Source organism: Chiloscyllium plagiosum, unplaced genomic scaffold (genome assembly GCF_037043375.1).
Source record: "Chiloscyllium plagiosum isolate Xiang-an unplaced genomic scaffold, Cpla_swu_hap1 HiC_scaffold_29, whole genome shotgun sequence".
Classification (NCBI taxonomy): domain Eukaryota; kingdom Metazoa; phylum Chordata; class Chondrichthyes; order Orectolobiformes; family Hemiscylliidae; genus Chiloscyllium; species Chiloscyllium plagiosum.
The window spans coordinates 6,279,425-6,291,586 of record NW_028270167.1 but is presented as its reverse complement, the minus strand read 5'-3'; the positions used below and the strand labels follow the sequence as shown (position 1 = coordinate 6,291,586).

Genomic DNA, 12,162 nt, shown 5'->3' with positions numbered 1-12,162 from the left:
TTCCAGGGAGGGCATTCTATACCCTCACTCCTCACTGTGTGAGAAAGTCTTTTTTTCTCATATCACCCTTGCTTCATTTGTAAATCACTTTAAGTCCATGCCCTCTCATTCTTTTACAAGTGGGAACAGGCTCATCATATCAACACTGTCCCTCATGCTCAGGATTTCGATTCTTGTACTCCCAGTGTCTTATTGAGAGAGTGTTTCACTGTCAGAAGTACATCTTTCAGATTGAACATTAAACCGAGCTCTGTCTGATTTCTTGGATGGAGAAAAAGACCAAGGGTATTAATTTGAAGAGCAGATGGAATTCTCCAGTCTGTATTTACCCCCCAGTGAGCATCACTGGAACCAGGCAACCTGGCCATTGAGGAGCACTGTAACCAGTATGAAGTGCAGGAATGGGGCAGCCATGTTTTACACAGAAGGATCCCACAAACAGCAAGAAGGTGATGTTGCTTTGAGAACAGCAATGTTGACCAGGGGAGCTCTTCTTCATGGTTTCAGTGGTTAGCACTGCTGCCTCACAGTGGCCTGGGTTTGATTCCAGCCTCGGGTGACTGTGTGGGGTTTGCACATTCTCCCCGTGTCTGCGTGGGTTTCCTCTGGGTGCTCCAGTTTCCTCCCACAGCCCAAAGATGTGCAGGTCAGGTGGATTGGCCATGCTAAATTGACCATAGTGTCCAGGGATGTGCAAGATAGGTGGGTTAGCCATGGGGAATGCAGGGTTACAGGAATAAGGTTGGCGAGTGGGTCTGCATGGGACATGTTAGAGGGCTGGTGCAGATTTGATGGACTGAACAGCCACTTCTGCATTGTAGGGATTCTGTGATTCTTCAGCTGGATCATGGATCTATTTTTTGATTCTCTCCAAACTCAGCAGTGAGACACAGGACTAGTGTCTCTCCTGCCCAGGGACTGAACCGTACAGCGTGAGGGAGAAGCTCCACAACGTTCAGCCATTTCCTGTCCCCGATTACCTTCGACATCAGGTTTCGGCCAAGAGTTGATGCGGTGAACGGTGAGGAGGGGGAAGATCCCATCTTCGTCCGAGGCAGGGTGCCAGATCCTTCGCTCTCCATCTTGGATCGGTAAACCTGGGACAGGAAGACACCAGAAAAGCCTCAATTAGCCAATAGATCTTCACAGTTTCTGCTGCGGTGGGAACAGTCAACTGGCTGCAGGGGTTTTTCACCTCCCTGACACCAACAAGATGAGGTCCATTAACCTCCAAAGGGCCATAAGTCCAGTAGGAGGTCAGATCATTGATTTAAATGCCCCACTCTTGCCTGCTAACTTCCTCACTCCTCTCTTTAAGTGTTGATGTTTTGCACAGGCACCTGCTACCCTTCAGACTTGAGCCAACCAGGTGGTCACTCTTCACCCGGGAGGCATGTCCAGCGTCCAGAGGTTACTCAGCAACAGACAGAGGGGAAAGGTCACGGCTGAGTCAACATCCGATCACAAAGATCTGACAAAGGGGCAATGCTGACGGAGCTCCACTCTGTTTTGTGTTTATCCCCAGCTCAAACCTGTACCACCCACTCCCCACCGACCCCCAGCAGATATTCGGGTACGTGTACAGGAGAAGATGGAATTATTCAGAGGAAGAAATCCACCTCCTTTCCCATCACCGGTTTGGTGACAGGGAGCTTCTTTACCCCAGGGTAACAAATATCCCCTGTACAACCTCAGTTGGCCCAGCACCATTGGTGTGATAGCAGACACTGACAGCAAAATGACCCTCTAACCAAGTGGGGGGCAGCTAAAGCTGACTGGAAGAATCTCCCTGAATATACCCACAGAGGAGATGCAAAAATCCCATGGATGAAGCAGTGAGAACGTTTTCTGGAAGTGTGTGAATTAACCATGTTTCATGGACTTGTTAGTGCACCTTTGGTTACAGACTCAGGTTCAGGCACAGAGAACTAAATGTCTGCAAACTAGTGTACAGACATGTTTCACTTTTACGTGACATATCGCATCCAGATTGAAGGAGGAATTAATCCATCTGGAAACATGCAGCACAGAGGCCCATTGAACCATTGTAACTGTGCCAGCTCTTTGAAATAACTCTCTGAGTAGGTCCATCACCTCCCCTCAGCCCTATAAATGCTTTCCCTTCAAGTATTTATCAGTTTTTTTTGGAAGTTAATCCTAATAATTACTTGGTAACAGAGAACTTAAGCTTTGCCAAAAAGCCACACAAAGTCAACGCTTTTCATCTTGCACCTACTAGCCTGAGTTTAATCAGCCAACTCAGATTGGCTGCTCACCCCCACCTTCTCAAGGGCAACTAGGGATGGGCAATAAATGCTGACCCGGCATCCCATGCACGAGAAAAATAGTTCTTGAGCATCGCCATGCCAACCACCATCCAACTAATCAGCACCCTCTTCTCAAACTTTCTAAACTAGCTTTCTTGTATGTCGATCTTGAATCATCTCTGAATGTCTTTTGTTCCAAGTAAACACAGGAAATTAGCAAATTAATGTCCCTGTGAAAATAGCAGCAGAACAATATCATAAATCACATGGTAAACTATTTCACAAGGAAAAGTAATCAAGGTAAGAGTTCTTGAGCTTTCTTTCTTCCCTGAAAAAATCAGGAACATCTGACCCCAAGAGTCTGAGAGTATTGGGGGCTTGTCTGAAATTCTCAAAATTGAGGTGGCTAGACTTTTTTTTAAATGAAGTAAAGCAAACAAAGAATGTGGAAAAGACAGATAAATAGATCACCCACGATTGAACAGAATTATAGAACAGGTTTCATGCATCTGAATGGCCTCTCATTGTTCAGTCCCTCACCCGACAATAATTTGTTATCTTCAAACAAAACCCTGCTCTGTAAGAGATTTAAATGGAAGAGTACAAAGAGGAATTTACCTGGGTGTATCTTCGTGAGGAATGAGCTTTAGCTGGAAGAGGAGGAGGAGAAGGGGAGGAAATTGGAGGTGGAGAAGCTGAGGCCTCAAAGTTAGCCATTATTTCTTGGTACCATCGCTCTAGCTCCAGAGTAGAGGTCAGCAGCCTGCTGGTAGGCTGCTGCTACACATCGTGGGGAAGGGAGAGAAGGAGGGAGTAAAGACGAGAGAGAAAGTATAGAGTTGGAGGCAGAGAAAGAAGACATGAAGGAAGACAGTTAGAAGGGAGAGGATGGAAAAGATCGAGTGAGAGAGAAAAAACAATCATTGGGAAAGGCAGGTAGACAGGGAGAGAGAACCAAACAGAAAGAAATTAATGAAGTAGATGGATATTTAATTAAAAGAAAAATAACAACAAATGAAAATGCCTTTAGAGAGATGTACATTTTGCATTTTGAGATTATTGTAAACCACAACAATGATGTGAAATCAGAATGATGCTTTCCAGAAACTCAAACCATGTTGAACCCTTTCAGGGTGAACAGACTGGAGCTGAGGGTTACCGACTCTGTATTCCTGAGGATTGACACACATCACCTCCTGCCCTGATACGCCCCACCCCCACATACCCGTCATTGGTCCCTCCTCAAGGTGCACGACCACGTCTCATCCAATTGGAAAGAGAATTGTCTTGATGTATCCCATTGGATTAATTTTGATTTGTTAGTGAAACAACCTTCACTTCCTCACCTCGAAAACTAGTAAGTGGGAAAGATGTATAAAAAAATCCCCTGCAATTTCCCTTTCATACCCACATGGTTTCTCCCTTAGGATTTGCCTTCAGTGCTGTCTTGGAAATTCATTTTTAATTCCTGACGACCACAGGGAAATCATAAGAAAGAGAACAGGAGGAGGCCACTCAGTCCATCGAATCTGCTCCATCTTTCAGCAAGGTCATTATGGATTTTCTCTTAAAACTCTTAGTGTCCAAAAATCAATCTTTAACAGGTGAATCGACCCAGTAACCACAGTCTTGGGGGCAGAAAATTGGAATGATTCATCACCCTCTGTCTGAAAAAGTGCTCCTTATTTCACTCCTAAATCACCAACTATCGATATGGGAATCATAGAACGCTGGCTAACAGTAATAGACTTTTGTACTGTAAGGGACTAGAAGTTCCAAATCTGGGATGGAAGATCCTACTGAGTGGCACAGCAGATTTAAAGGGCTGAATGGCCTTCTTCTGTTCCTGCTTCTTACAGCTTTATGACCGTGTACCTAAATGCCAGGCAGGGTGAGCAGGGTCTGAGATTGTAGTTACAACCACCAAGATAGGGAGAAGAAATGTGTATTCCATAAGGAACAAGAGGATAAACTAGGAGTCAATTTACAAATGCTTTCCACACTACCCAACAGCGAGTCAGAAAGAAGGAGGGAAATGGAATTTCACATCTTTAAGCTCATGGTGTTGGTAAAATAAAACAGCAGGAATACTGGATGGTGTTTTCCAATTTTCATGTTGGTTTTGACCTGTTCACTAAGCTAACAGAAAGCTGTATAAATAATAAGAGGTGATTGACACCAACAAATCAAAAAGTGCATCCTTCATTGGTCTGACCGATGCATGAAAACAAAATATTGCAGTTGCTGGAAATCTGAAATAAAAATAAAGGTGCTGGAGAAACTCAGCAGGACTGGTGGCATCTGTGGAGACAGAAACAGAGTTAACGTTTCAAGTTCAGTGTAACTCAAAACTATTTCTCTCTCCACAGATACTGCCAGACTTGCTGAATTTCTCCAGCATTTTCGGTTCTTATTATATCGATGTATTAATTCTGTAATGGTTCATGATTCTACACGCTGTTGCAAAGCTAAATGAGAACATTTTGGAATGGATCTCATTGAAATGATACAGGATATACATAAACCAATTTGGACTGAATGGTTCCCCATTGTGAAGGTTTCCCACACTGAGTGCACCTCAAATTCAATCAGAAATGACTCTTCAGGAGAAACACATTAACAGGAAGCATGGTTTGGGGAGTGGATCTATCATTTAAAGTTATATTTCTGATGTCCATCCAGTGGCATTCCATAGCAGCGGGAAAGTGTACCTCCATGGGTACATTTTCCATCCTCACTATTCCATGTATTTCTGCTGTCCTTAGGGACATAATAAAAATCTGTCTGTATTTGTCAAACTATTCATGAAGTCACAGGCCAACAAACTCAAACTGAAACTAAATGGTGCTCTGGCTGCTCACGCAGAGCTCACTCGTTCACTTTCACTCTCTGACCTCTCTCACTATTTGACCTCTCTCGCTCTCTAACCTCTTTCACTCTCTGACCTCTCTCACTCTCTGACCTCTCTCACTCTCTGATCTCTCTCGCTCTCTGATCTCTCTCGCTCTCTGATCTCTCTCGCTCTCTGATCTCTCTCGCTCTCTGATCTCTCTCGCTCTCTGGCCTCTCTCGCTCTCTGGCCTCTCTCGCTCTCTGACCTCTCTCGCTCTCTGACCTCTCTCGCTCTCTGACCTCTCCCACTCTCTGACTTCTCTCACTCTCTGACCTCTCTCACTCTCTGACCTCTCACTCTCTGACCTCTCTCGCTCTCTGACCTCTCTCGCTCTCTGACCTCTCCCGCTCTCTGACCTCTCTCACTCTCTGACCTCTCTCACTCTCTGACCTCTCTCGCTCACTGACCTCTCTCGCTCTCTGACCTCTCTCGCTCTCAGATCTCTCTCATTGTCTGACCGTCCTCTCACTCTCTGACCTCCCTTTCACTCTCTGACCTCCCTTTCACTCTCTGACCTCCCTCTCACTCTCTGACCTCCCTCTCACTCTCTGACCTCCCTCTCACTCTCTGACCTCCCTCTCACTCTCTGACCTCCCTCTCACTCTCTGACCCCTCTCACTCTCTGACCTCTCTCACTCTCTGACCTCCCTCTCACTCTCTGACCTCCCTCTCACTCTCTGACCTCCCTCTCACTCTCTGACCTCCCTCTCACTCTCTGACTGTCCCTAATACAGGCTGCTTCATGAGATAAAGACCAATACGTAAAGCCAGTTGTCCAGAACATTGATCAGAATTGCCAGTGAGTGCTCGATTTGCACAGAGGGAATGATACCAGAACTATCAAGACAGATTGAAAAGGAAACCAAAACAGAAATTGCTGGAGAAACTCAGCAGGTCTGGCAGCATCTGTGGTGAGGAACCAGTGAATATTTTGGGTCTGGAGAAATTTCTTTAGAACTGTTCTATCATGGACCCTCATGGTTAACTCTGTTTCTGTCTCACTGATGCTGCCAGACCCGCTGAGTTTCTCCAGCAATTTCTGTTTTGGTATCAGATTTCCAGCATCCTTAGCTCTTTGTTTTATATACGATTGAAACGATCCTCTTTTCATGAGAATGCAGAAGACTCTGGGCTGGCCTTTAACATGATGCTCTTTAAAATTCCGAAATAATATGAAGTGTGAATATCGGGAGGGGTTTTCCTCCACACAGGGGGAACCAAACCTTAGAGACATTAATACAAGATAATCACTAACAAATCCATTTGGGATTCCAGAGAAATCTCTACCCGGAGAGAGTTGAGAATGTGGAACTCGCTCCCATAGAGCTGGGGCAAGTAACAGAGATGTATTTAATGGGAAGCTGGATAAAGGTGTGAGGGAGGAAGGAATAGACAGATGTGGTGACTGGTTGAGATGAGGTAAGGGGTGGGGAAGAGACTCAAGTGGTGTTTAAACACAGGCTCAGACCAGCTACCGAGACTGAAGGAGTAAATGAGGACAGATTTGGCCAGAGCTGGTGATAGACTGAAACCTCCGACACAAAGAAAAGGAGAAAACGTTAGCGTCGAGTGCTCATACTAACCTCAGCTGCAAATAGTGTAGAGGCAGCAGGTGGCAAGGACAGAGAGCCCTCAGTGCAGAGAGTCAGAGAAGAAGAGGTTGGATTAGTGTGGAATGGAATAAGGACAGAGCTCCCAGCTGAAGTACCGTACAACTCCTTAAGCTGATCTATGGTAACGTATTCCTGGGGAAAGCAGCAAAGGAAGCAGACAGCATTGGCCAACAAAGAAATAGCATGTTAATCAAAACACCGAATTATTATGGTACAGAGGGAGTTATGTGAAACAGCTTTAAAGGTAAATTCAACTGGGAAAAAACAAAGTCATTAACTTTTTTTTGTTTTAAAAATGTTCTCCCATTTGTTGCATTCACCAGTTAGAAGATTACCTGTCATTTTAAGAAGGTTTAGCAATTGGAATGGGAATAATTAAATCTCAAATATCTCCACAATGCAAAGCAGATGCAGAAAGACACAACAGCAAAGCAACCCGGATATTTTCACATGCTGCAAGTTATCTCTGGTTGCTGCCCGTGGTTAGCACACTGCTGCAGGCTGGGGTCATACCGAGCTGAGATTCACAAGATAGCATGGAATTGTGGGGATTGTTAAAGTCAGGTGGAAGCCTCACTGTTGGAGAAACTGTAACTGGACAGGTCTGGCCAGTGCTGCTACACATCGTGGGAAAAGATTTTGTCTATTTATCCTAACCATGCCCCTCATAATTTTGTAAACCTCTATAAGGTCACCCCTCAGCCTCCGACACTCCAGGGAAAACAGCCCCAACCTGTCCTGGGGATTTATCCACCTTTAACCGTTTTAAGACATCCAGCACTTCCTCCTCTGTAATCTGGACATTTTGCAAGATGTCACCATCGATTTCCCTACAGTCTATATCTTCCATATCCTTTTCCATAGTAAATACTGATGCAAAATATTCATTTAGTATCTCCCCCACTTTCTGTGGCTCCACACAAAGGCCGCCTTGCTGATCTTTGAAGGGCCCTATTCTCTCCCTAGTTACCCTTTTGTCCTTAATATATTTGTAAAATCCCTTTGGATTCTCCTTAATTCTATTTGCCAAAGCTATCTCATGTCCCTGTTTTGCCCTCCTGATTTCCCTCTTAAGTATACTCCTACTTTCTTTATACTCTAAGGATTCACTGGATCTATCCTGTCTGTACCTGACATAAGCTTCCTTCTTTTTCTTAACCAAACTCTAAATTTCTTTAGTCATCTAGCATTCCCTATATTTACCAGCCTTCCCTTTCGCCTTGACAGGAATATACTTTCTCTGGATTCTTGTTATCTCATTTCTGAAGGCTTCCCATTTTCCAACCATCCCTTAACCTGCGAACATCTGTCTCCAATCAGCTTTCGAAAGTTCTTGCCTAATACCATCAAAATTGGCCTTTCTCCAATTTAGAACTTCAACTTTTAGATCTGGTCTATCCTTTTCCATCACTATTTTAAAACCAATAGAATTATGGTCACTGGCCCCAAAGTGCTCCCCCACTGACACCTCAGTCACCTGCCCTGCCTTATTTCCCAAGAGTAGGTCAGGTTTTGCACCTTCTCTAGTAGGTACATCCACATACTGAATTAGAAAATTGTCTTGTACACATTTAAGAAATTCCCTTCCACCTAAACCTTTAACACTATGGCAGTCCCAGTCGATGTTTGGAAAGTTAAAATCCCCTACCATAACCACCCTATTATTCTTACAGATAGCTGAGATCTCCTTACAAGTTTGTTTCTCAATTTCCCTCTGACTATTGGGGGGGTCTATAATACAATCCCAGTGATCATCCCTTTCTTATTTCTCAGTTCCACCCAGATAACTTCCCTGGATGTATTTCCGGGAATATCCTCCCTTAGCACAGCTGTAATGCTATCCCTTATCAAAAATGCCATTCCCCCCTCCTCTTATGCCTCCCTTTCTATCCTTCCTGTAGCATTTGTACCCTGGAACATTAAGCTGCCAGTCCTGCCCATCCCTGAGCCATGTTTCCATAATTGCGATGATATCCCAGTCCCATGTTCCTAACCATGCCCTGAGTTCATCTGCCTTCCCTGTTAGGCCCCTTGCGTTGAAATAAATGCAGTTTAATTTATCAGTCCTACCTTGTCCCTGCCTGCCCTGACTGTTTGACTCACTTCTGTTCTCAGCTGTACCTGTCTCAGATCGATCTCTTTCCTCACTATCTCTCTGGGTCCCACTCCCCCCCACCTTACTAGTTTAAATCCTCCCAAGTAGTTCTAGCAAATTTCCCTGCCAGTATATTAGTCCCCTTCCAATTTAGGTGCAATCCGTCCTTCTTGTACAGGTCAAATCTACCCCAAAAGAGATTCCAATGATTCAAAAATGAGAATCCTTCTCCCATACACCAGCCCCTCAGCCATGCATTCATCTGCTCTATCCTCCTATTCCTGTCCTCACTAGCTCGTAGCACTGGGAGTAATCCAGATATTACTACTCTCGAGGACACCCTTTTTAAATTTCTGCCTAACTCTCTGTAATCTCCCTTCAGAATCTCAACCTTTTCCCTTCCTATGTCGTTGGTTCCAATGTGGACAATGGCCTCTTGCTGGCCCCTCTCCCCTGTGAGAACATTCTGCACCCCCTCTGAGACATCCTTGATCCTGGCACCAGGGAAACAACACACCATTCTGCTTTTTCTCTGCTGGCCACAGAAACGTCTGTCTGTACCTCGGACTAGAGAATCCCCTAACACAATTGATCTCTTGGAAGCCGACATACCCCTCGTTGGATTAGAGTCAGTCTCAATACCAGAAACTTGGCTGATCGTGCTACGTTCCCCTAGTGGGTGATGGATTCTCAGGGGAACGTAGCACGATCAGCCAAGTTTCTGGTATTGAGACTGACTCTAATGCAACGAGGGGTATGTCGGCTTCCAAGAGATCAATTGTGTTAGGGGATTCTTTAGTCAGAGGTACAGACAGACGTTTCTGTGGCCAGCAGTGATTTACACAGGATTGAAGGATTAACTCAAAACACTGACCATGCTTTGGAGAGCAACAGAGAGAATATTGGACATCACACAATATTGCAACAAGGTACCAACGATAAAGAGGTAACATAATTATAATATAGCTGACTACTCAGGGATAACGTGAGGAAGGACTTCAGACGAAAGGGAATTGTCTGGGCTGGACTATTTAATTGTGAAAAGAGACTGGATAGACTGGGGTTGTATTCCTTGGAGCAGAACCCTCCTAATGAAGGGCTCCTGCCCGAAACATTGATTCTCCTGCTCCTCTGATGCTGCCTGAACTGCTGTGCTTTTCCAGCACCACGCTAATTCATTGGAGCCGAGCAGTATGACGGGACACGATGATGATATATAAAGCTGTGAGGGGCATTGACAGGGCAGACAGAAAGAAACCTTTCCCCTGGAAAGAGGGATCAATGACAAGGGGACACAGATTTCAGGGAAGGGGCAGGAAGTTTAGAGGGGACATGAGGAAATGGGGGGGGGGAATCTGGGACTCACTGCCTGTTAGGGTGGGAGAGGCAGAAATCCTCATCACACTGAAGAAGCATTCAGATGCACACTTTTAATACTAATGTATACAGGACAATGGACCAAGTGCTGGAAACTGGGATTAGAATAGTCAGGTAGTTGATTCTGACCAGCGCAGATTGGATGGGGCAAAGGGCCTTATCCATGCTGTAGATCTCTATGATTCTATGACTCCATAAAACAGGTTCTTCTTTTCCAAAAAGCTGACGAGGCTGGACTTTAATTGCAAAAGTATGTTTGGTAGAATTTGTGTTCGGTAAAAGGGTCAATGATACAGGATCAAGACGGATAACGGGTTTAAAATGCAGTTCAGGCACACAATCTAGGTAATTGATAGAACCAGCTCAAGGGGCTGAATGGCCTGGTGTTCTGTTCACAATAGAAAGAACCTATTCCAGTTTCCCCATTCTCCCCAAAGTGAGGAATCAGTAAATCCTGCATTTGCCGAATGGTTAGCAAATGGAAAAATTATCTATAACCGTTAAAAACATAAAACTGGAAGGTTTTCAGCTCTGGAAGTAAAAGGGGAGCAAGCCCTTAGGCACTAAGAACCACGTTTCCCATTCTAGGAAAATGGAGTATACATTTAATGCACAAAGTAAAATATAACCATGGAGGAAAGCTTTTGTGGTGGAGGCTGGTACAATTGCAACATTTAAGAGGCATTTGGATGGGTATATGAATAGGAAGGGTTTGGAGGGATATGGGCCGGGTGCTGGCAGGTGGGACTAGATTGGGTTGGGATATCTGGTCGGCATGGACGGGTTGGACCGAAGGGTCTGTTTCCATGCTGTACATCTCTATGACTCTACAGTCATGTTAGATAGTAACGAAGATTCTTTTTCTGTAATTTAGATGATAGGTTGTTTCTGAAATGGCGTTCAGTCAATTAAAAACAAAATGCTGGAAAGCTACACCAAGTGTAGGAAATTCTGGAGAAACTCAGCAGGTCTGGCAGCATCTGTGGAGAAACAGATGAGTCCACCACAACCTTCTCAAGAGCGACCAGGAATGGGCAGTAAATGCTGGATCGGCCAGTGATTCCCACATTTCATGAATAATTAAAGATCAAGTTCAGAACCTGAAGCAATGTTATACCGGACTCAGAAGACTAACTCTGTTTCTCTCTCCACAGATGCTGTTAGACCTGTTGACTTTCTCTGCATTTTCCAGGGTTGTTTAGTCAAAATTGCTTTGAGTTTGTTACTTACAGGAAATGTCTTGAAACGTGAAATGTTAGTGTGCAATTGCTTTAAATTGGGCACTGAAAATTCATATTTTTTTTAGAGTTAATTAGTTTCTCTGGGAATCTTAATGCTCTGATAAAACTACCCCTTGAGTGGATTTTGATTGTTCAACAAGGACGTGCTATTCCAAGCTGCTATAAGGATCAGAACTATTCCACCTTGGCAATGCATATATGAGCATTTATTGTAGAGAATAACTGAGAGCAGTTTGAAAGAGGCAAACACATATTTCACGAAAGGGACTAGAACACAGAAGGATAAAGACTGGTCCTCAAATCCCAAGAAACAAAAAAAAAGACTAGATAGGTTCTTTAAGATTTGACAACAGCAGGATGTAAGCAGGATTGACCAGGATGAGAGGATAAACTTCATTTTCGTGTAGCAAATTGTTACAATCTGGAAGTAAGCTGCCTGAGAAAATAGGAGAGGCTGATTTAACTGAGGTGTTCACAAAGGAACAGGATTATCATCTGGAAAGGATTAGCAGAGTCACAGGAAGTTGGTGGGAGCAACAGCAATGGGTGAGTCGCTCATTCGGAGAGCTGGCACAAACACGATGGGCTGAATGGTCTCCTTCAGGGCTGCAGCAATTCTTTAGTTCTGTGGGTTGTATTCCACTGTTTATCCCTGCACATGTCCTTAAAGGTAAAG

At 44.4% G+C, this 12,162-nt stretch overlaps 1 protein-coding gene across 24 annotated transcripts in view; it reads right to left on the bottom strand.

The window, feature by feature from the left end:
* Positions 1-12,162, bottom strand: part of LOC122540584 (pleckstrin homology-like domain family B member 1) — a 413,532-nt gene that overhangs the window by 43,139 nt on the left and 358,231 nt on the right. For 14 of the 24 annotated variants that reach the window (XM_043676461.2, XM_043676470.2, XM_043676468.2 and 11 more), the window contains 3 exons: positions 6,744-6,905; positions 2,886-3,047; positions 981-1,097 (listed from right to left, as the gene is read on the bottom strand). In XM_043676461.2, coding sequence (XP_043532396.2) covers positions 981-1,097; positions 2,886-3,047; positions 6,744-6,905 — 441 coding nt within the window. The remainder of the gene's footprint in view (positions 1-980; positions 1,098-2,885; positions 3,048-6,743; positions 6,906-12,162) is intronic. The other 10 variants (XM_043676479.2, XM_043676482.2, XM_087976328.1 and 7 more) reach the window with 5 other exon arrangements.